This window comes from Pituophis catenifer, unplaced genomic scaffold (assembly GCF_029215685.1).
Source record: "Pituophis catenifer annectens isolate HBS135680 unplaced genomic scaffold, rPitCat1.0.hap2 SCAF_1, whole genome shotgun sequence".
In the NCBI taxonomy this organism is placed as follows: domain Eukaryota; kingdom Metazoa; phylum Chordata; class Lepidosauria; order Squamata; family Colubridae; genus Pituophis; species Pituophis catenifer.
The window spans coordinates 267,049,739-267,075,154 of NW_027256881.1; the positions used below are offsets into that span (position 1 = coordinate 267,049,739).

Genomic DNA, 25,416 nt, shown 5'->3' on the forward strand with positions numbered 1-25,416 from the left:
GATTATTAATCTGCACGTATAATTTCACAAAACTAAACAAGCTCTGCTTAGTTTTTTACTACCAAAAAGAGCTCTTGTTTCAAGTAATATGAGGAAGTCACAAGACTGTATCACACACTGCAAACTGGCATCAAGCCATAACATTGTTAAAATAATAGAATCATTTGTCAATAACACACAATAATTTCATAATACAGTAACTTAAACAAATGCATTCCTTGTCAGAGAGTAATTCTTTAAGCACATTCCCATCTGTTTTGTGTGATTAGCAAAGAACGAACATTTGAAATTTTAATATAAAGCAGACAAAAATCAGGAAGAATTAAGATAAAGTTGGCTCCATATTATGCTCATTCCTGAAAGCACTGACTCAATTTTTCTAAAAATGAACAACTGTTATCATTTTTAATAATAAAAACATGTAACAGTGACAAAAATTCAAGTTTATAGACTTCATAAATATCATGGAGTCTGGAAATTTGAGAGTCAATGATTCTTTTGTAATGTAATAAATATTCTGCATTTCTTCACAGATTATTTTATGGATAAAAATCCAACACTACAAAAGAGGAAGTCCTATGCATGGCAACCCTTTTTTATCCCTCCTCACCTCTGCAGTCCCAAAGTCTTTCCTAATCTACTGAAGAGAAATCACTTGTTCTCTAGAAAATATTTTAAAAGTGGAACGGTGGCTGTAGGCAAGAAAGGGAACTTATACCTTCCCTATTCTGTTGATGGAAACAGCACCACGTACTTATCCTAAAAAATTCAAGGTAAGCAAATGAACCTATTTTCCATTTCTAAAAATAGAAGACATAAAAGCTTAGGGATCTGTGCTAAACTTGTTTAAGTTCTACACATAGTACTAATTATAGTACTTAAATTTGTTCCAAAAAAAATCCTAGAAAAGGGCTCATAAAAATGATTGTCCATGGAAATTCATGATACCAAATCACACTGAAAGCTTCTGGACAAAAATTATGGGGGGAAGGGAATGACACTGCTCTAGATATATTGAGGAAATGGAAGTGGAAGTTGAAGGAATCAGCATGGCTGCATGAAGAGCTCTCCGATAACCGAAAAGATAAAAAGGGCAAATTTAAAAATGGAAAGAAGCCTAAAGTTCAGAATGAACTGAAGATGATGATGATACCTGGGGCTGGGGGTATGGATAAAAATAAGTAAGGAGTTGGGTAAGAAAATACCTAGCTGCTTTGAATTAATTCAAGTCTGTGGAACTGCATGGGTTATATCTTAGGATGCTTAAATAAGAGTGGCAGATGCGATCTCGGAATCACTGATTGTAATCTTAGAGATCTCCAGGTGTACATAGGAAATGCCAGAGAGATCCAAATTCAAAATAAGGAGGAATTTTCCAACCACGAGAATTGTAAAGCAATAAAACAGCTTATATGGTCTTTCATTGCTGGAGGTTTGCAAGGGAGACTGGATAGCCATTTTTCTGGGATGGTATAAGGATTCTTGTCTTTGGCTTGGACCAAAACCTGTAAGATTCTTCCAACCCTACCATTCTATAATTCTATGATAAAATCAGGCACACCAATAAAACAAAAAAATATCAGAAAAAATAATAAATTTATTAGAGGTAACTCAATTCACATAGTGCTATTTTCTCTCTCTTTATTGCTGTAGCCCTTGCTCTCCCAGGGCATAATGACATGATGAAAGTTTTATCCCTTTTTTATATATCCCAATGCATGTAAACAAATGTTTAAATCACACTGTTGTGGCCACTATCTTGATTTTTTTAATGCCACCCAGTTGAAATGGTGCAGGTTATGGAGTAGGCAGCAACACATACAATTTCAAAGAGATGGAAATATTTTTGTCCTCTTCAAATGTTAAGTGAACGCTTATGATCACTGATATGTCACTCAACTATGTATTAGTATCATGCTAATATGTATGCTAGTGCATCATACTATGGCTGATATGTACTACTCTGGTTCCATCTGGTGGTTCTTTCCACAGCTAACAAATAATAGATGTTATGTATTATTATCTCTTCCACTGGTGGAGTAGACTGAGTTACATAGATTCCCCTGGAAGGTTTTCCAATAATCTAAACAAAGGTTTTAGAATGTATATGGCAAGATGGAGAATTAGCTAAAATAATCTTACATCTGTTTATATAATCATCCAGTTTACAAATACTCTTACCATATGCAACTTTGGACCCAATCCTATAACAACATAGTATTTGTTTACTTCAGTGATTCTGTACCAACAAACACTTCATGCAATATCTAATAGAATAAATAGAATAAAATAGCTATAGAAAAATTGAGTGGGATTATTACCTAAATTTTAGAACTTAGAAACAATGTACAAGTTATGAATATTTTCATCTTTCCAATTTTCAGATGGAAAACATATTTAAATGAGTGATAGATAAAAAGCTGAACATCATAATTCACATCTAATGATGCCATGCTGTTACAAACTTTGGATAAGATAAAAATTAAGCACTACAGTACAAAATCAAAAATAAACTGGAGATTCAAAACAGTTCAAAAACATCAATATGATTTAAAAGAGGTTTCAGTTTCTTCTTCCCAAACTGGCAATTGATTCAGTAACTCATTTTAAAGAAGTTTTTTAAAAAAAAGAATCTGTAAAGAAAGCTTAATAACATTCTTTGATATTAAACTATGATTTATTATAAATCATGGCTTATCAGATAAATATGGAGCCAACTATTAGTACAAAAAATGAGATGATTATGTTAACATAAATGAGGCATAGGTATTGCAAAGGGAAAGAAAGCATGTTAAAAAAAACAGCTTTTGTAACTTATGCTAATTAAAAAAAATAGCACCACAAACAGCTGGTATAGCACACTACTGAAAATTTTCCGCAAAATACACTACAGAGGAAAACTACCAACAGTATGTTATAGGCTGCTGGGGCTGCAGAATCCTGCATGCACAAAACTGATGGGAAACTATGTTCTCAGTGGCTGACCAAATCGCAGTGGAGGTTAGGAGTGGAGGGGAAAGGGACATCAAGCGCTCATCAGGTTTAACCACATTGGGATGACGGTGGGGAACAAAACAGAAAAGTCATGCTTAACCCAATAGAAAATGCAAAATTAACTACAAGCCAAACACATAGGAAGATAAATAACTGATCATATTAATGCAATATAAACAGAACTTTAAAATGTTGTCTTTCATCTGCCCTTAAACTGTTATGGCCAAAGATTCGGCATACAAGCACATTTTGTGAAGTCTAGTACATTGAATATATGGCATGTAATTTGCTACCCTATAAAATATTGTATCCATTGAGGATTTATTTTTATCTATTTCCTTCACCTATTGACATAATGCAGACTTCAATTCCATTTAATAGGAAAGAAAACAAGTACACAACTAATGGGATTTAGGGGCTGTACAACACTTCAGGTTTGATTCTATAGAGCTTTATAGCAGGTAATCAAACAAACACTGTATTTGTCTGTTGCTCTTTATAGTAGTTGGTGTTTTGTAGTTGCCCTTCACAGACTTTAAAGAGATGCAGACAAATGTCATATTTATATATACCATTTGGTATAAAAGAGTAATGACTATGCATTCTGAAGCATTTTTTGGAATTGAAACCAAAGTATTCCATAGCTTTGTCAGTTAACACTAAGAAAAAGTGATCAACATGTGGGTAATAAGCATTTTGTTCACATTAGTACTGTGGAGTCACTTTAAATATTAATTTAAAATTCACATTTTAAAAATTAACCTAGAGCAAAATAACATGCCATGTTGATCAACTCATATAAAACTTTTCAGTTAATTTGCTGAATTAATGTAAGTATATAATGAGAGATTTTAGAAAAAAAAATACAAATGTTGATGGGCATCTCTATTACAATACCAATGCTTGTTGAATAAGGCTTAAAACAATTTTAATAAATATATGCAAACAAGACAATACTCCAACAGAATTAAATTCTGTAAATTCTGAGCACCTATGATTGATAAATCATCTGCCTACATAAAACTTTCAATGATATCTTAAATAATTTTAATATTTAATCCATGTATGCGAATTGCAAATCACATTAAAAAAAGAAGTTTTAAAGAAAATTTCTTTTTGTGTTCCTAGCACTACAAGAACATAGTATTAGATTAAAACTATGGTTATTTTAGTGTTTGTTATACTTTGTCTGCACAATGCACAAGTGAGATGCAAAGGACTTCTTATGAGCTCAGCTGTTTCAAAAAGGCACTACAAAAATTCTTTGAACTTAAATCTTTTCAATTTGTACAATGTTTAGGATTTTTTTAGATATATTGGTGCAGGTAAACCAAATAGTTTTGTTCCATGTACTCTGCTTTTCTTAGTTTTTAGCTATGCAGTAATTACAGGTAATTGTAATTCTTTAAATCAGACTGCAAGGTAAACTAGGCATAGGCAAATAGATGCTGCTAAAATGTCTCATTAAATGATTTTCACTAGATTGCCACAGTAAATCAAACATATATGCATGTATATATTTTTATACATATACATATTTAGTACATTGACTAAAACTGTCACTGAGCTTTCAATATTTGACAATCCACCCAAGTGATGTAGTAACATTTCAAGCAAATTAACTCACCTTCTCTCTCTTCCTCAATCTGTGCCATTCTTAGAGCCATAGCAGTTTTTTCCTCTCTAATTTCAGGGTGCATATCCTCAGATTCAGATACAGCTTCTTGCCATTCCAAAAGCGGACTCTGCAATTCATCCGCACTGCCCGATTCACTAGCCTGAACCAAATTAAGTTAGGACATGAGAATAATTAATCAGTTCAATAAAACTGATAAACAGAATAATTTGGCAAACAGTAACTAGTAAGAAGTATCGCCCTGGACCAGATTAAAACTTCCAGGTCTTTTGTTCTTACACTGACCAATTAGAAGCCAACGTTAAGTATATAAGCAGAACTTGAGTGTACGAAGTACCTTTCCAACTTTGTAAGTGGCACGTTTGAGACATCACAATAATATATTGTTGAAATAACTAACTGCCATTATTATTCATATTCCATACAAATGTATCTTTTTAGAGATAGTGCCATGGTTGATTATTTTATTGGACAAATACAGAGTAAAATTCTTTTTAAATATTTTGAATCTCCTACTGTTTAATTTCATTCAGTACTTCTGAATTCTAGTTTTGTGACACAGGATTTTTTCCCCCTGCCAATCCAGTTTTTCCACACATGCATAATTGTATAAACATTTATTTTTATTTATTTATTTATTTATTTGATTTTTATACCGCCCTTCTCCAGCAGGACTCAGGGCGGTGAACAACCAAGGTAAAAACATAGCATACAAAATTTAAAACAATTTAAAAAGATATTAAATAATTTCGGCCCACAATTTAAAAACATCCCAATAAAATCAATTACGAATTAAAACCGAGAGATGGGATCAAGCCAGCCCGACTAGATGAAATAAGTGAGTTTTAAGGGACCGTCGAAAAGTCCAGAGATCCAGGATCGTACGTATCTCTGGGGGTAGGTCGTTCCAAAGGGCAGGTGCCGCCACAGAGAAGGCTCTCCCCCTGGGGGTTGCCAGCCGACATTGTCTGGCCGACGGCATCCTGGCCTCTCTGTGCGAGCGCACTGGCTGGTGGGAGACTATTGGCAGCAGAAGGCGGTCTCATAGATACTCAGGCCCTAAGCCATGGAGCGCTTTAAAGGTAGTCACCAACACCTTGAAGCGCATCCGGAAGACCACCGGGAGCCAGTGCAGCTCGCGCAGGAGGTGTGTCACATGGGAGCGCCCTATCACTCCCATAATCCCCCGTGTGGCCGCATTCTGGACCAGTTGGAGCCTCCGGGTGCATCCCAGGGGGAGCCCCATGTAGAGAGCATTGCAGTAGTCCAGGCGGGAAGTGACAAGTTCTTGAGTGACCGTGCATAAGAAGTCCTGATCCAGAAAGGGACGCAACTGGCGTATCAGGCGAACCTGATAAAAAGCCCCCCTGGCCACGGCCGTCATTTGTTCTTCTAAAGACAGCCGTGCGTCCAGGAGGACGCCCAAGTTGCGAGCCCTCTCCGTGGGGGCCAATGACTCGCCCCCAATAGCCAGCGATGGCACCAGCTGGCTATATCGGGACGCCAGAAGTCACTCGGTCTTGGAAAGGTTGAGTCGGAGCCTGTTTCTTCCCATCCAGGCCCGCACAGCCTCCAGGCACCGGGACATCACTTCAAGGGCATCATTGGGGTGGCTTTATTTATGATGCTGACCCTAATCCTAAAGTATAAAATCCTCCCAAAAGTAAGTTTTCCTTATAGGAGAACTAATCCTGATCCTAGAACTCTATGGATATGCTTTTTTGCAGTTCAATAAAATCCTTAGGAAGTTGCACAATATTCCATATACAATATATATCTTGCTTATATTTAGAGCACTACCAACCAAAGTGTATCCAATTTAGGACGAAGAGGATATTTTATCCTGAAATATATCATAAATTTGTCCTCCTCATCCTTGGATAGAGAGATCTTTTTGTATTCTTTTTGTATCTTTGTTTGGTTCCCCATTGTTAAAGCTTTGCTGTTTTATTACAAAACTCCTTTCTTTAGGGAACTGGCAGATCTTAGAAACAAGCTTGTTCAGCCAGAGGAAAGATCAAAAGAAAAGCAGATAAAAGTTCAAGAAAGATTTTTTTCTTTAAGAATGTTTTTTGAAAACAACTGTCATGAAACCACCCTAGCCCCCCCCCCCTTTTTTGAGAACCATAGTTCAAATATTTGTAGAATGGTATAGAATATTATGTCTACAGGCAGCATAGTGATTCACAATTTATCACACAATATTCCCATCAGTATGGCAAATGTAAAGTGCTTTCCATTTCTTTCTTGTTATTTAACCACTTATAAAGACATTCAATATATTAATTAATTAGTAATTAATACTTATATTAAAGATATTCCCAACATGGCAGACCTGAGAAGCTGCCCTCTTTGTAACTTGTTCAAGATCCGCCTGAAGTTTTCGCTGCTGTTCTTCATAAATTTCCAGTTTAGCCAAAAGTTCTCCTGTAATGGAAAATGTTTCCATTTTAAGTATACAATAATACACAGATTCTTGTAATATGTTTAGACAACAAAATTTAAGTTCAAAGTTTTGGTGCATAAAACATTTACATTCAAAACTTGTTGAGCTTAAAAAGGTCTCCTTTTGACTCAAAAACAACTATTCCAACATCATTGAGAATGGGTCAATATTGAAGCCCTACCTCAAGCTCAAATTATTTCCAGAAGAGTTGGTACAGCTTCAGAACACTATCAGTAAGGACAGTACACCTTGAAATAGGGGTTTTCAATGTCAACACCTTCTGAATCAAAGACATTATGCATTGGTCTTACTTCAAACTTTAAGTACAGAAACATGGAAGCATGAATAAAATATCATCCATATCTCTCTACTCTGAGATCACAAAGAATAATGCCGTATTTTTCAGAGTATAAAACGCTCCGGAGTATCAGACGTTTTTGAGGAGGAAAATAAGAAAAAAGCTGATTGGCGGGTGGATTGGCCTCCCGGAATACCCCCAATCAACTGTTCCCAGAGGTGAATTTTAGCAACAGGTTCGTTGGTTGTGAGCTCTGTGCCTTGCTTTTTTTTTTACTTTTTTTTTACTTTTTTTTTCTGCCTCTGAAACTTCTGAAACCCTGTTTCAGAAAAAACTTTTTTTTCTGTTTCTGAAAGCCTCCAAAACAGAGCTTCAGAAAAAAAAGCCTCTAAAGCTTTTTTTCTGAAGCTCTGTTTGGGGGCTTTTTTTCTGAAGCTTCGTTTCTGATGCTTTTTTCAGCCTCTGAAACCTCCATTTGAGAAGCTGGGTGGGGCTACATTCGGAGTATAAGACGCACCCAGATTTTCATCCTCTTTTTGGGGGTGCGTCTTATACTCCAAAAAATACGGTATATCCCTTCCCGTAACTAATGAACATCAGGACCAACTATAGCTAATGGAAAAATGAGGGAGAATCAGTTAAGCACACAATCAATAATTAACTGCCCTGGGTATTAAAAAAAAAGTCTATTGCTTTCTTTTTAATTAGGTTTAACTGCTGATTTTAAATGATTTGCTAAGGAGAAAGTTGGAATTTGTAATATAATGCTGTTCTCCCTCAGGTAACGTTTGTCAGATGCCATGGCAAGAATTGTATAATGTCTATGTTATTTATTTATTCTGCATTCTAGTCAAGCTACTCACTAAGGCAAATAGTATGCAAAAGCTCAGATGCTTTTTTGAGCTTCAAGGCAGGATCAAATGTGGAGTCAGAAAAAGGTTATTTTTGCTGTTGCAATAAACATTTCTGTGTCTATTGTATCTACAAATTTTACTTATACTTCACAATTCATAAATAGCAAAATGAATAACAAAATTAAACTGAGACTATAAACATTATTTTCTTACATCATTTTAAGGTAGATATCTTTCAAAATGACAGTAAAAGTTTATCATTATTTACCATTTTGAGTTTTATATTCCAAATATGTGTGCAGTGTTGACTGCAGCTTTTCCTTTTCATTCTTTAATTCAGAAATCTGATCTTGTAAAGCAGTTATGCTGCTATTCATTGGTGTAACCTAGAAAAAAATATCAATTTCTGACAATTAAGAATATATGTAAAAAAACAAAATGAGGCAAAATCTGGTAATCTCTCTGATACATTTGTGTAATTCTGGAGATCCCATAATATAAACATATCCCTTAAATTGCAGCAGAATTATACTATCAGTTCCATAGTTAAATTATTATTTTTACTAATCAACCTTTCAACTATAGTACCCGTGTTTTCCCGAAAATAAGCCGGGTCTTATTTTCTTTCGGGCCCAAAAATAAGCACTAGGGCTTATTTTCAGGAAGTGTCTTATTTTTTCCCCATGTACAGGATGCTCACTTCTTCTGCTTGCTCGTGGCGGGGCAGAAAGCCACATGATGCACCAGTGCCACCGCCATGAGGCAAGGGGTGATGGAGTTGCCCCATACGCCCTGCACCGACTTACCTCAGGACCCCGCAGCCAAGCCATCCACACCCCAATACCTGCCTCACAGTTGTGGCACCAGCACATTACTCAGCCTCCTGTTCTGTTGCGGCCACGAGCAAACAGAAGTAAGCTGGTGGCCATGTGGGCTTCTGCTGCACATGGTTGCTGGTGCTGCTGCCACGAGGCAGGTATCTGGGCATGGATGGCCTGGCTGAGGGGCCCTGAGGTAAACCGATGCAGGGCGTGTGGGGTAACTCCACCATCCCTTGACTCGCAGCAGTGACACTGCAAGCAACCAGACGGAATGGGCAGGTGGCCAGCTGTGCAGGCACTTAAGTAGGGCTTATTTTGGGGGTAGGGCTTATATTAGGTGCACATGAAAAAACCTGCTAGGTCTTATTTTCTGGATAGATCTTATTTTTGGGGAAACAGGGTATTTTCTGAAGAAGCACTTTTAACCAAGAAAAATACTACTTTATATCTTATCATTGAAACAGAACTTTGGCATCTACATCCTAAAGCGGGCACATAAAATTAAATTGTATGTAAATATTTAACATACATTTTTAAGTTCATCTTCAAGTTGTCTGATTCTGGATTTGGACCATGCTTTCATCTTAAGGAATTTAGCTTCTGATTTGCTAGCCTCTTCTGTTTTCAGTTTTGCTTGCACTTAAATAAACAGGCAAACTCAATCATTATTCAGAATTACAGCAAAACTATTCATATAACATATTATTTAGATTGTTTTCATATCAGTGACATATGCTTAGGAGAGAATTTTCTAAGACTTGCCCAATGTGAGATACCAGATAGTTTCTTTTATTGTTCTTTACTCAGGGACAAAATCTTGCCAGATTAAACTATTTACATAACTACAGAAATACTCTGGGGATAGTTAGATAGGAGCCATTTAACTGTCTTCCTGCTAACCAAACTTTCCAAGCTCCACTGATTCTCTGCCCTCCAGAAAGCAGCCCCTTCCTCCTGGGAATCCAGACTACATTCCACCATAAGCTATATGCCCTGCCAAAACTTATCTTTGGTAGCCCCAAGAGGTCTCCCCCAAGATCACACTATTAAATGTCAGTAAACTGTAGGATTATGGCAAAAAAAGTCTGCTTTAGTAAATATTAATTCTCTATTAGACATAACACAACTATTAATCATTAAAGGAGTTCCAACTCTCCCAAATATAATAGTGGTGTCACCTTCTGACATCATTGCTCCACTATCATGCCCTCTGGGAAATTAAGAAACTAAAAGATTTGTTTAAAGAGATATAAACATCTACTCTACACAGGCTGGAGAGGAGATAATAGCACTTTATCTTTAGTGCTACTGCACTGAAAACCTGTGTAAAATCTGTCCACAAAGGTGGCTCTCAGAACAATTTTTTCTTTATCAAAAGGTCACTGTAATGCTAATAAAAACAGAAACAACTCTTCAGTGTAGTAAGCAAGCAGTTTTAAGGGCTGTTGTCCATTATATTACCTTCTAAATGTTCCAACTTTTGCTTAATAATAGCATCCAAATCAACGCCTTGCTCCAAATTACTTTCATGTCTGGAAATTAATTCATCAATTTTTTTCTGTAACTGAAACAGTGTTTGATCTTTTTCCTGAAGCTCTGTTTCATGCATTTCTTGTATCTCCTGATGATCAGCATTATACTTCTCTCTGGTTTTCCTCATTTCGTTCTCATGTTTCTCCATCATGTCTCTCAGCTGGGCTCGCATTATGTGCTTTTCTGCATCCAGTTTGGATTGAAGATTGTCTTTCTCTGACTCAAGGCGGTTCAGTTGTTCATTCATTTCCTGGATTAAAAGAAGTTTAGACAATAAAACTGCAAGTTCCTTTAATTATACACACAATGGTTCCCTTGACATGTGCAAGCGCAGAGAAATGTATCTTGCCTCACCCTCTGTTAAAAAATAAAAAAGAGTTCTCCAAACCCATGGAAAATTTTTCATTCAGTTGAGGATTCTCAAGAAGATTTCTTAGAAGATAAGAAATGCTGAGCTCCTGAGAAAGGAATCTATTCCCCTCTTGTATTTTCAAAGTTCATGAAGCACAGAGCTCATTTAACTTTGAAAGATAGGTGTCTAAAACAAATCTGAATACATAAAAACACTTTTGTACAATATGCTAGGGAAAGGTGAATGACTCAATCAATAGCATATATAAAACAGCATTTAAGATACGCAAAATTATAAATGGGAGAAAAACTATTTTCAAGGAGCAAAATATTGTTCTGTGCTGAGTGAAATATTTATTAAATTTATTACATTTGACGGAAGAACATTTAGAAGAAGGCAATAATTAAAAATTATGTATTTGCTATAATTATCATCGGGAGATTTAAAAAAATGTCAACTGCACAATCAAACTGACATATCGCTGTCATTTTTTTCTTGAATTATTTTTTAAAATGAAATTAATATTTAAGGAAACATTATAAAGAAAAATATATCAACTATACAATATCTATATCTCCAGGCATTTTAAACTGCTTTTAGTAATTCTGTTTCGTATCTTTTATGGTATTGTTGCTTCTTACTGATGCATTATTATTGATTTGTGTAAAGTTTGCAAATAAGGATAAAGAACATGCTACGTTATTTTGAAAAATAAATTAAGCACTATGGTCAGATTCCCTCCTCACCAAAGTAATCTCCCATTTTTCTAAAGCAGCAGTATATGGGAAGAGATAAGCGTCCAAATTATAGCAAAAAAATAATTAAAAGTTTAAGAAATAGTTAAACAAACATTATCTAAAATGCTCCCCATGTGCATATTTTTCATCATTGTTCTGTTCATTTTATGATACGCACCCATAAACTAGCAATGTAAGAATGTTAGCCACTACTATTCAAAAAAGGAAATTATTAAAAAACCCATAAATTAAGCTTTTTGTAGAAGCTCTTCAGATTCTGACTACCAAATCAGAGCTTGTTATTCTTGTCATTTTTAATCTTTTTTTAATCAAAATCACGTGAGTTTTCCTTTTCTTTTAGCACTACCTCAACATTTAACCACTATGGATAAAAAGTACAACATAACAACACAAGACACATACGATCAATCAATGCAATGAAAGGAAATGCAATAAAAAGTGACTAACAAACTGCATTCTAATTTACAACTGCTCTATTTTTTTTATAATGGGCAGTGTGGTGACTCAGCGGTTAAGACTCTGGGTTGTTGGTTGGAAAGCCAGCAAACCAGGTTCGAGACTGGAGCACCACACAATAGTATGACTCCCATCCATGCTCCAGCTCCTGACAACCTAGCAGTTTGAAAGCATGCAAATGTAAGTAGATAAACAGGCATTTCTACAGTGGGAAGGTAACAGCATTCCGTGACATTATGCTGGCCACATGACCACGCAAATGTCTTCAGACACCACTGGCTCATTGGCCTTGAAATGGAGATGAGCACTGCCTCCTATAGTTGGCAACGACAAGCGGAGTAAAATCTGCAGGGACGCTTTTACCTTTACCTTTTTAAAAAATATGTTATAACAATTTATCCCACAACAAAAATTGTTTGACTGTGTAAACTACTTCTTACTTTCAGTTGTTGGTCCTTGCCATCCAGTTCTTGTTGCAACATGACTATGACCTGTGTCCTTCCAAGCATGACTTCCTCCTTTTCATGTAGTTTCTGCTTTAAGGCTTTCAGTAACTATTACAAATATATATATATAAATTCATTGTTAAGTAATGAAAAATAGCAACTTTATTCTGAAAACGAAAACATCATCCTGTAGTGTTTTCTTGTATTGACACCTATTCTATAGGAACAAAATTTCATATCTGTAGGGCATCATAGGAATCAGATATCCGTTCAATATGTACACAAACTAATCTAGAACCATTAGCTATTAAAGAAGTCAGAAATCATTAAATATAATTATTTATTTCCCTTACGCTGTCTTTTAAATACTATACAAATACTATACAAATTTGCCTAGACTGCAAAATTGGGGTGTGTGGGGGAAACAGAAGAAAGCACAAGCAAGACTTTTTTTAACACTGAAAAAAAATGCATGGATATAGTCACAAGGTGAGCTCAATTTAAGAATATGTAATAAATTTAACCTTTTTTCAGATGTAACCCATTTGTAAAATTAGAATAGAATAGAATTATTGGCCAAGTGTGATTGGACATAATTAAATTAGCAATGTGACCACACACAAAAAAACGCACAATTAGGGATGCCAAAAATCAATTTGGGATTCCCTTCGCAATACTACTAATTAAAATAAATTTTCTCCACCTGTTCTAGATCAGCACTAGCATCAGATTTGGCAGCCACTTTAAAAAGTTCTTGTTCGTGTTTCTGGGCCAGTCTCATCAACTCTTTTTCCTTTTCCTGGATAATATTTTGAAACATACGGATCTAAAAAACAACCAGACCAAATATTTCCATAAAGCTGAGTCACACATAATCATATAAGTTAACATTCAGTTCTTACTGATTCATAATATTTCAGTGGAAATTAAGCATGGATGAAATGGATCCTGAAATAACTCTTGAGTAACACCCATCTAATTTAATAATAACACCCACTTTATACCGGAAAATCTCTAAGAAAAAGGGTTAAAATCATCATATTCCTATTGTCGCTGCCAGGCAAATCCCAAATTGTATTTTTAAATTTTTATTATTAAATTTAATTCCCCCCCCCCCAATCTCAACGTGAGGCAAATACCTTGTTTTGCACTGAAGACCTACTTACATTTTGAGTATACATGGCTTCTCTTTCCTGAAAATGCTCCTTCTCTTTATTTTGAAAGCTTTTAAGACTTGCAATTTGTTCCTGGAGGAGGCTACATCTTTCTTCACTGTCCCCAACTTTCCTGGTAAGGTTCTGAACTAGAATTTGCATGCTCTGCAATGAAACCTCTTTTGTGGAAATCTGCTTCTTTGAAGTTCATGAAAAAAATAATAAGGAAACAAACAAGAGATTGGTATTCTTCATCTATTTCTTAGGTTTATTGGGAAAGCAACAGTACAGTCAATTCAGAAGGTTAATCAAACTGTCAAACTTGATGGGAAATAAAGCCACGCATATATGTTCCCAGTTTAGTTATACCTTTAATTCATTGTTATGTATTAGCATTTCTTTGGCATCATTAGTTGATCCACAGGCTAGCTGCAAATCAATTATGTAGGCTTCTTTTTCGGTTAGTTTCTTTTGCTTCTCCGCAAGCATGGCATCCAGTTCAGCACCCCGTTGGTGTGCAGCATCCAATTCAGAAATCTGGAAGCAAAGCCATTATTCCATCAGAAATATTTTATTAGCATCGACAGCTGTTTTTTATACCATTCCATCCTTAAAAAGCAAGCTTTTTCATAGCAATCAACAGATATGAAAGGAATTAGCAACCAGTTTAAGAGCCTCCAATAGATATGCTTATTCCCATAAGTGTGCCCTGGATTCCAGCCAGACCTATAATAATTCAATTATACATATTTGAGGATTTTATTAAGATTATATTTTGGTATAATGATTTCATTACTGAAGCCATCCTGGGAGGTTTTGTTTTGTCCTAAAAACATGGCCTAGAATACTTAATTAATTAGATACCTATCATACTAAAATTATATTCTTCCATTTATTTTCATCCATTAAACCTCAAATCGCAGATTTTTTTTCTACCCAAAAGTTGGGTTGACCTACATACGTATAAACAAAATTGCCACTTCTGTAAGAAATCTGATTCTTACTTAGAAAATATCATTTATTTGTCTTACAGGTAGAGCTTGCTTATTGCTTGTCTTGCAGCAATCATTTGAAGTTACAACGGTACTGAAAAACAACTATATGAGCAATGCTCACATCTATTACTTTTGCAGTATCCCTCATTTACATGATTGCTGTTACACTTAGTAATGTGCCTGTTTGTTGTCCTTTTCCTGTTTTCCCCCACTTCCAGAGAGGAGAGTTTGGAGAGGAAGGGATTACAAAAAAGTAAGCAGGCAGAAAATGGATAATACACATAGAAGGAAATGTGATAGTGTTGTCCAAACACTTCCCTTTGCAAAGCAGAAATACTGCTTATACAAGCAGGGGAAGGGAGGAAAAAAAAAACCCAAGCAATATCTGTAGAGCAGGGGTGTCAAACTCAAGGCCCGGGGGCCGGATCCAGCCCACGGGGTGCTTAGACCTGGCCTGTGGGGCTGCCATGGAAACAGCAAAAGACTGGCCTGCAGTGCCTCTGCCAGTGAAAACGGAGCTCAGGAGGGATGTGTTCAGCCCTCCCAAGCTTCATTTTCACTGGCAGAGGGTTGCAGGAGGCCGTCACAGCCAAAAATGGAACTCGCGAGGACCGTGGGCAGCACTCCCAAGCTCTGCTTTTGCAGGCGGAGCATTTGGGCCATCACAGGCGCCCCAGACAAGTGACATCAAGCTGGCCATACCCACCCAGGCCATGCCTACCCCGGCCCCCCAAGGTCAAACACAACCCTGATGCAGCCCTCAATGAAATAGAGTTTGACACCCCTGCTGTAGACAATCTCTCTTGACCCATTTTTTTTGTCCGCCTCACTGCCCAGAGATACTAGAGAGAAAGGTATTCCAAGATAGTAAGCGTACAGATGCACACATTTGGCTGTATGTGTAGCACCTCCAGCCCAAAGGATGTTCAGAACTGCCAACACCAACATATTTCTTTTAACGTGCATTCTCCATTGTGTGTCTGCCTACTCACTTGTAATCCCTTCTTCTCCAATGAATGTAAATACAAACATTAATTCCTAACTTGCCAATTATCCCATGGCCAGGATGAGCATTCCAAAGAGTGGGAAAAGGAAAGCACAGTCACATTTCCCACTTAGTGACCGCTTTGCTTAATACTAGAGGTCCTGGTCCCAGTTCTGGATGTTAAAAGAGGACTACCTATACTTCATTTTCCATATTAATACTTAGGAGAGTATCTAGTCTTGAATGTTACATTAGCACGTCACTTCTATCAATTATGCAAATGATGTCAATTGACACAAATGGCATAATTTTACTAAATTTACTATACTAAATTATACTAACATCTTATTCTTTTTTAATCAATAGAAAACATGAATGTTTCAGCTCTGTGATCAGCAACTTTAGACAAATTTCAATAGTAGCTATCTTTAAGTAGTAGCGCCAACACTCAAGATAAAGAAATAAATTCATACAAATTTACCTTTTGTTTGAGCTCTTCATTTTTTTGGGCATTCTGTGTTTCTAGTTCTTCAACCTTCTTTCTGAGTACCAATATTTTTCCACGATTTGCAGCAGCACTATCTTGATCACTCTGAAAACATACATTTAAAAACTTAGCTTCAAATTACACAAAAACTAAAATATTTAGAATAGCCACATGCCTAGCAGGCAGTACTATAACAGAAATATTTTTTTCCAATTAAAAAATAATAAAACATGCTTAAGAGTTCTTTTTTAAATTTTAACTTGGCTAGGGCAATTTTTTTTTAAATGCAGAGCAGAATTGATGTTTAAATAAAAAGTACTGAGAATAGAATACTTTTGTGTCCTAAAACAAAATTTTATTAGTTTATCGAAGTATAATATAAAATACAAAAAAACGAAAGAAAATAAGAGGAAAAGGGGACGGGGAAAAAGTGTAGGGCAGAAGAAAAAAGAGAAGAAAAAGTATTGACTTCTGACTCCTTTTGGTGCAGTAGAATAAGGTAATAGCATAAAACCTCGACTTTTATATAATAATGTATACTAGCCATTTCTATAACAACAAACTTATCTAATCAGCAAAACCTAAAATCAAAGTTTAATTTTTTTTCACCTCAAGCAAAAAGTTCAAAAGCAGTTTTCAAGTAGGAACAAAATTAATTCTGTTCTTGTTTGCATCCTAAAACGTTAATCACAGTCACCTTATTTGATGGCTTAGGATGGTGGAAGCTTTCCACATGAGGTTTTGCACCTGATTGACTGTTTGAGGTTAGTAAACAGCAATTCTTAATTCAAATATAAGATGTTCTATCCCACCTCATATTTTGAGAGACAAGGAATGGAAGATTTATTCAAAATTTTCTTGAATTTTAAAGATTTGGACAAGATCAACACACTCCAGATTCTTTAACTGCTGCCATCTTACAGGGCCTTTGCCATTGCAGTATGGTTTCTAACAAAATAATTCCAAAACATAGCTATTAAATTAGATCTGAAATTAAAAGCAGTTTCAAGTGGTGCTAGTTTCAGACTTGCTTCAGTAGCTATATTTTGGAATGCATCCATTCTTCTCCTGATTGCAATGAAGTAAGAGAGTTGAGGGTGGGTGCAAAAAGATATTATATTCATATGTCAAACAAAACTTAATACGATTTACAAATAGCTCATTTAAAGGACAATACATAAACAAGTTGGCACTTATTTTTAAAAGACATTTCTAGGATTATGTTGTACCGATTCAAATTATATGTACATCTACATACACCTGGAAAATCAGATACAAAATAACTCTGTTCACAGTTTGGATCACAAAGTTTCCACCGTGCAGTTCAACAAGCAATCTCTTTTTTCAGTTGTTAGTTAACTGCAGGTAGTCCTGGACATACAACTGTAATGGAGCCACATTATGATCATATGTCATGACAGCCATTAAATGAGATGGCCTAACTGAACAAGCACACACACACACACACACACACACCTCTCCCTGATGCAGCTATTAAACAAATGCATCCGTTGTTAAACAGAGCATTGGGTGCCTCAGGGATGGGAGAGGCCCTGAGAGGTTTAGCGCGGGCCGAGGCCCACCTGCCTGGGCATCCAAAGGCCTCCTTCACCTCAAGACACCCCATGCTCCATTTCCCTTCCTTTGGATACCTGCTGGTCTTTTCTTTACCTCATCATGTCCCCACAGCCTTCCTTCCCCCCCTCCCCCCCCCCCCGGGTCTCCACAGGCCTTTTCCCCTAATGAACACGCTGGACAAAAGTAATACACCAACTGTAGAAGAACTTGTTGGGGAAAGCTGCTTTATAATATATATTATTTTAAAAAATAGAACTAACTCTCTTTTGACCAGATTTTCCATCTTGTGCCGCATTTCCTGGTACTTGCTTCTTAAGTTCTTCTAATTGTGAAGTTAATGATGCTACTTTGGCTTTGTTCTGAAGTTTTAATTTGGAAAGCTTGGTGTCAGAAGCTTCTTTTTCTTCCTGTAGAGTATATACATTGTTTTAAAACAAAATATAATTTGCAGATATTACAACCATGTATATCAGTATCTAAATAGATAAAATATAAAAGTATGTTTTCCTTTGAAATAACTTTCAGGACAGGTAAAATCATATACTATAGCTACCTATTTAGAGAGGATAATTTTAACCATAGCAAAAACAAAGATAATGGCAATAGTTGCAGATGGACATGAGATGTTTAAAATCAACAAAGAGGAAATTGAATTAGTTCAAGAATTTTTCTTCCTTGGATCAAAAATTGTTCACAATGGCAATTCTATACTTGAAATCAAATGGACATTAACCTTAGGCATTGGTTAACATGAATAAGATCTGGAAAAGCAGAGATATTGATATAAATACAAAAAACATGTTTTTTTAGAGCAATAGTCTTCCCTATAATGATGTTTGGGCGTAAGAGTTAGACACTAAGAATGGCTGATCGAAGAAGAACTGATGCCTTTGAACTAGGATGCTGGCGTAAATTATTTTGTATACTATGGACAGCCAGAGCAACCAACAGAGAGGTGCTGAATCCTATAAAACCAAAAACATCACTAGAAACCAAACTCACAAGATTATTCTGATTTACTTTGACCATGTCATGCGTGCAAATTCATTGGAGAAGTCAATGATGTTAGAAATGGTTAGTGGAACAAGAGGAAGGAGCAAGCAAAGAACTCACTGGCTTTATACCATCAAAGCTGATTCAAAGTTGAGCATCCAACAACTAAAAGAAGCTGTCCTTGACAGTAGCATGGAGAGTGCTTGCCTATAAAATCACCAAGAGTCGGATACAACTGAATGGTTAAAACTACTACTAATTTTAACTACATCAACAGCATCTGTTCATACATAAGAAATTTCTGCATTTTGAGTGACAACCAAATGTGGCAACTTATGCAAACCTAAAATAGATTAGAAGGAAGCAGCACCTAACTATTATCACAATTTCAAATACCAATCTAAAATAATATTTAAGACAGTATTTCAGAAAAGCAGTTTGCCTCAAAAACAACTGGAAGCTCTCCCACACACCATACCTTTAATTGTTTATCTTTCTTGTGTAAGTCATTATCTTTTTCTTTCACAAGTTCTTTGAGTTGTGCTACCAATTGTTTAGTTTGAGCCAGCTGTTCAGTCAAATCAGCCAGAGACATGCTTGCTACTTGAGAAGACCCATGAACCTAGTGACAAAGAAAATATTTTTGCAATATCAAAATTGTATGTGTTACTGTAATACATTATTTATACCATTTCTATCCCACTTTGTCATTATTCAAAACAAATCCAAAGCAGGATTTAAGTACAGGAATATAAGAATTCAATGAATTCTTAAAGATAAGTGTTACAATTATTGAACAAGCATTAATGCTATAACTGAAATTTCTTATCCATGATAGTCATAAAATAAACTAAATCTAAAAACACAGGATCACCGCTGCTTTATCAATCTTACATTTCACTCATGAATAAAAAGCAGCACCAAGGACTCTGAAATCTCCCATATGTCAGACATTTGAGATATAGAAATTTTGAATTAATAATATTAAAATAGAAATTGTGAGGATTTAAAATAAATACTTACTTCAGATTTAGGGACTGAATCATCTCCACTGCCCCATCTCCACATAATTTTAAGATGGCTACAAAAACAATAGCATTGGTTTATTCAAGCAATATTTTCTGTCCAAACTAAATTCTAAATACCATATAATACAATTTAATAATTTAATATTCAAGACAACCAAAAATCTATTAAAATGTTATTATATAATAATAATGCCTGAAGCCAAACAAGAAAATTTTACTGTGGAACAAACAAACCAAAAAGTTCTAGAAGAACTGCTAAAATGATATCAAGGGAAGAACAAGCATGTACGTTCCACAATTAATTATCATCAATGAGGCAGCCCTAAGCAACCTCATTTTGCTCTTCACAACACTATGCAATATTCATTGATGACAAAAATTAATACAGCCACCATAGCTTGATATTCAAGTAATGAGGCAAGCTTTAAAAGATTGTAAACCTGTTTTTAAGAAGGAATGAAAGGTGCAGATACATAAAAATATACATGTTGCAGTACAAAACTGAACTTCAATTGTTTCTGCCATAACTCAGTATAATAAATTAATGTTCATATCAATCTAGAAAAGACTTATTTTAAAAAACTTGGTAGTACATTTGAGAACTAAGTTCATAATAAATCCAGTATCAAAGATTTCCTGGGTTCCTAAAAATATTTAGGATCATGGTTAGAAAAAATGCATGTTTCTCATATATTTTAATTTAAGGAAATTAGATGTCTAGCTCTTAAGTTATAAAATGTCAAAAGTAATTATTAAATACCACATGGATAAAGCTAAATGTGTTGGACTACAGCATCAATCATCATCAACAACATAAATTGCTCACAGAGGTTGTGAATGAAATGAGTTGTACTTTAACATATCTACAGAACATTAGGCTGGATAAAGTTGTTTTATATCATAAAAGAGTGGTGTAGAACAAGACATGTTTGGGGCAAAGTAAAACTAACCTCTGCTATAGCCCTTCACTTTGCTAAATGGAAAGAAAAGGCAGATTATTTGATCTCCATACTTCTTTCATGTTCATTTTTCATAGCACAAAAATATGGTGTCCTGGGACAATTAACACTGAAACTTTACAAATTAAACACTCCTGTAGACTCTAAAGACTCAGATCTGAATAATAAGAGAAAATGCCTTATGTACTTTCAACTATCTCCCCTACACCCTAAATAGTCCCTGGAAGAATCATCCAAGTTTAGGGGCCATGAATAAAACAATTTTCACCTCAGCAATTGGATACAGGCCTGTTTCTTAAATGAGAAATTAATACAATGAATATCTTAAAAAGAAAAAGGGCACACTCACTTCTGTTTCTATACTTACAAATTAAATGTAACCACATGGAAGTAAATCTTTCAGTAAAATGGCTGAATGGCCCTTTATTTAATGAGTGAAGTTTTAAATATAATTAAATCTAATTATAGTTCTACAGAAACACAGTAAGATACTTTTATTTTGCAGACAGCAACACTTTTATATCTCATTGAATGCTGCTTCCAACATTTTCTAGAGTATTTTATTCTAGTTTAGTATGTTATGATTTAAAATTAAAAGCTCCACTGCAGTTAGTGTTCATTAAGCTTTTCCTACTAGAAAGTTCAAATACTTGTAAATAACAAGAATCATATGATCATAATCATAATATCATAAGTGTCAATGATGTGTCAAGTGTTACTAAATAACCTAACATCTCAAAAGAAATACCTGACCCACCCAGCACTACTGACATTTTTGAGATAAGCAGCTTTACTGATAACCATAAAAATACTTATTTAATTAGCTAGCCAAATGTTTCCAGGTAAGCAATTCCTTTTTTCAAAGCTAGGGTAGAATCAGTTACCATCAATCACACACAGGTGTCACAGAGAAGGGCAAATGACTCGGTGGAATGACTATAACAACTGAGACTAGTTAAAGACACATATGCAATTATTGTTTCATATTATATTGACGTTATAATACTTTATTGTAAAAAAGAACAATACAGTAGCCCAACCTTCTTATAAGGTTGTTTGAAACACTGATGCATAATGGTTAAAAATTTTCTAATAACGCTGCTTGAGAAGAATCCTCCATGTCTCATATCATGACATCACTAGTGAAGGGGTACCACAAGGATCAAGATTTAGAACACCTATCGAGAATTGTGAATGAATGAATGTCGAATGCAGCTTGTTGGCCATATCTTATATACACCTAAAGACTGGCTTCTAAAAAATTGCACTACACTGAATACCTCCTGAACCTGGAGAAAAGAGGAAAACAAGGCCAGTCTCAGAAAACTTGGCACCAAACACTTAAGGAAGATAAAAATTATCAGTGTCCCTTGGGATGATGCCGAAGATACTGCAAATGATCGAAACCACTGGAAAGCACTTGCTGCCCACATGTACTCCGCACAGAACTTAATGGCGATGTTGATGAGTTTAACATTTTAAGCTGTAAACCGAAGTGAGTTCTTTATGAACTAACAGAATAAAAACAAATTAGATTAAACCCTGCATGGTCAGATTTCAAATATTGACTCAAAAACAGTTCTGACAAGGAAGAAACCTTTTTTTTCTCTTTTAATCCAGCTGTCTCATTGATTCCAGCTGTCTCATAGACCATGCACACTTAAGACATTTCCAGGGAATGTTCTGTCCACTCCCCCCATAAAAAGTCCTATCAGGTGGCAAACCTAAATATGACAGATGATCAGACTTTTGTCTATGAAGTACTCTTGGAAGACACTGGCTGAGCAATGTATTCTACTTGAATCAATGACTTGAGTAAATTATGACCAACATTGTAAAGGAGCTTCATTTGTGCGATTCGGTTTAGCCCAAGAATACAGGAAGTGGAGTACGATGTTACAATGTCCTACAACGTCCTACCTGTCAATGACTACTTCAGCTTCAACCACAACAATTACACGAGCAAATAATAGATACAAACTCAAGGTAAACCGCTCCAAACTCGATTTGCAGAAAATATGACTTCAGCAATGCCTGGAATGCACTACCTGACTCTGTGGTTTCTTCCCCAAACCCCCAAAACTTTAACCTTAACTTTAACCCAAAACTTTAACCTTAAGACTGTCTACCTCACCCCATTCCTAAGAGGTCCGTAAAAGGGGCGTGCATAAGCGCACCAGCATGCCTACCATCCAGCGGTGGGTTGTCCCCGGTTCGCACCAGTTCTATAGAACTGGTAGTAAAACCGGTTGGAGGCTCCGCCCATTGACCCCAATGTCATCAAAATGCTTAAGCGCATGTGCAGAAGCTCCTGCGCATGCACAGAAGAGCACATGCGCACGCGAAGCGAAGGCATGCACGTGGCTCCATTGCGAACCGGTAGTAAAGGTAAGTAGAACCCACCCCTGCTACCGTCCCTGTCCTAATGTCCCCTTTTATTTGTATCCATCTCATGTATTCATAATTATAATTATGTCTATACCAGGGGTCTCCAACCTTGGCAACTTTAAGCCTGGCGGACTTCAACTCCCAGCCATTCTGGGAATTGAAGTCCGCCAGGCTTAAAGTTGCCAAGGTTGGAGACCCCTGATCTATACGACACTGCTTTCTTTACACTACAGAGTCTCGGGGCTTTACAAAGGAGTCCACCCAAATGAGTCAACCGAACCTCTCTCTCCCTTTCCGGCTTTCCGAAGCCAGCCTCTCTCTCTCTCTCTCCGGCTGGAAAAGCATCGCTTGGAGAAACAAACCTGGAGGAAGCTCCTTACGGCACCTCCGAAAGCCCCACAATGGAGTCCCCGTCGGATCAGGTGCTAATTAATGGCAGGGCTATAGAGCCCTCCCTTTCAAAGAGGCGGGGCTTGGCGCAGGGAAAACACTTCCGGTTGGGACGTTAGAGACCCCCCCCCCTCTTCTCTAACGGGGGGGGGAGGAACGAGGACGGAAGGAGATTGACAGGCTTACCTGGCAGGAGGGAGCCAACCCGGAGCACGGTCTTCCCCCCCCCTTCCCGCCCCCTCGAGAAAAGTTAAACAAGAGCGGCCCTTAGTGCTGTGAGGCTGCTACTCAGAAGCCGCAGCGCCAACCCCGCCTCTGCCCGACCCGGTCCAGGCAGGTCTTAAGCCGAGCAAGACCATGGTGCCGGCGCAGGTTTCGCCGCGGCCAGAGCAAGCAGCGCAGGAACGCGCGAGGCCCCTTCCTCGCGTCAGGACGTCAACCAAGTTTTCAGCCAATCGGCGAAGCAGGCAGCGAGCCTGGCTTGGGGGCACCCTGGCAGCTCTTTCGCCGTCTGCTTACGGACGAGCGCGCCCCCTGGCGGTGGTCGAGTCTCGCAGAAACAAGCGGCTCCGATAGGGGCGCGTAGATGGAGTGTCGATTTAATCGCTTTGACTGTTTTATGATGAAATAAAAAAAGGATGGTTACTGCAAATCAGATATGCCGAGTGAACGAGGTTCCCCCCCCCTCCAATATTAATTCGTCGCCAACTGGGATCCGCTTATAGAAGAACGACATCCACTATTAATAAATAAAAGTGCACGCAAAGCCCTGATGAATGCAATAATCTGTTGGAACATTTTTAATGACTGCTGAAGGTGTACACTACAGTGAAAAATAGTCTTTGATTTAGAGGTCAAAAAGCCCATCATTAGCTTGACATCCTTTAAATGCTTATAACTTCAAAAGCAGCAGAAGGCAATGTAAAAAATAATAATAATTCAAACTTCCGGATTAATGTTAATTCCTGATTATTGGATCTTTGGGGAGAAGGGACTATTAATCTGATTAGGGTGGCACGACAGATTTTAACACAGTATTTGAACTTTTTCGAGAAAGGAGGAAATAGTGTTTTTTTTTTTTTTAGATAGGTAATTAGGGAGAAAGGGAACAAAGGAGCTTCTACAGCCATGGCTGGATGGAGTCACTGAAGCAGTCGGCGTGAGCTTAAATGGACTCCAGAGGATGGTAGAGGACAGTAAGGCCTGGAGGAACGTTGTCCATGAGGTTGTGATGGGTCAGACACGACTTCACAACTAACAAAAGCCATGGTGCTTCATTTTAGACTGCGAAATGCTTCAAGCACGCTGAGCTTTTATTGATTAGTAATGTAGGGAAACAATAATATAGAATATAAAATACTGATATACTAGATTTAGTAAAAGCTTGTTATTCTGTAATCATTAGGTTCCTGTAACATATATATTGTGCTTTTGTATTTGTATCACATATATTATTCCTTTCTATTTGTATCTCCTGTTACAAACATATTGTCATTAGGCCTCTGAAATGTATCTGGTATTTGTCAAACGTATGTCCCTGCCATTTGACCTGCTCATATCAATCTCTTTCTGTGCCACCTAAAAACATGGTACGTATCTGTTGGAACTCCAGCCATCAACAAAGGGGTAATTTACATCTCAATCCTAATTTATGTCTGATCTGGATAAGATCTGGTCTTCAGGAGCCAGGGGCTAAGTGGCCAATTAAGTAAACAAAGATAAGACTAATTGGAAGTTTAGATTCCTTTGCAGGGCAACAAAGAATACACAAACATAAATTAAGGGGCCAGAATTGGGGACCTAACTGGTGCTTTAAAGGTATAAAAAGTGGTTACATCTTCTCTGAAGATGTGAACCCTCCCATA

The 25,416-nt window shown here is 36.7% G+C and overlaps 1 protein-coding gene across 2 annotated transcripts in view; it reads right to left on the reverse strand.

Moving 5' to 3' along the window:
• The window catches only part of LOC139311102 (golgin subfamily B member 1-like), a 52,610-nt gene extending 28,861 nt beyond the window's left edge, over nucleotides 1–23,749 (reverse strand). Inside the window, exons 1-15 of one of the 2 annotated variants that reach the window (XM_070935451.1) lie at nucleotides 23,738–23,749; nucleotides 20,765–20,787; nucleotides 19,810–19,867; nucleotides 19,265–19,408; nucleotides 18,054–18,200; nucleotides 16,210–16,320; nucleotides 14,118–14,285; nucleotides 13,761–13,946; nucleotides 13,298–13,420; nucleotides 12,589–12,702; nucleotides 10,511–10,832; nucleotides 9,579–9,688; nucleotides 8,497–8,614; nucleotides 6,966–7,057; nucleotides 4,622–4,772 (exon numbers count right to left, since the gene is read on the reverse strand). In XM_070935451.1, the coding sequence (XP_070791552.1) occupies nucleotides 4,622–4,772; nucleotides 6,966–7,057; nucleotides 8,497–8,614; nucleotides 9,579–9,688; nucleotides 10,511–10,832; nucleotides 12,589–12,702; nucleotides 13,298–13,420; nucleotides 13,761–13,946; nucleotides 14,118–14,285; nucleotides 16,210–16,320; nucleotides 18,054–18,200; nucleotides 19,265–19,408; nucleotides 19,810–19,854 (1,831 nt within the window). In that variant the 5' untranslated portion in view covers nucleotides 19,855–19,867; nucleotides 20,765–20,787; nucleotides 23,738–23,749. Of the gene's footprint in view, nucleotides 1–4,621; nucleotides 4,773–6,965; nucleotides 7,058–8,496; nucleotides 8,615–9,578; nucleotides 9,689–10,510; nucleotides 10,833–12,588; nucleotides 12,703–13,297; nucleotides 13,421–13,760; nucleotides 13,947–14,117; nucleotides 14,286–16,209; nucleotides 16,321–18,053; nucleotides 18,201–19,264; nucleotides 19,409–19,809; nucleotides 19,868–20,764; nucleotides 20,788–23,523; nucleotides 23,552–23,737 lie in introns of those variants that run through there. The other variant, XM_070935443.1, reaches the window with a different exon arrangement.
• Between the last annotated feature and the right edge of the window lie 1,667 nt (nucleotides 23,750–25,416).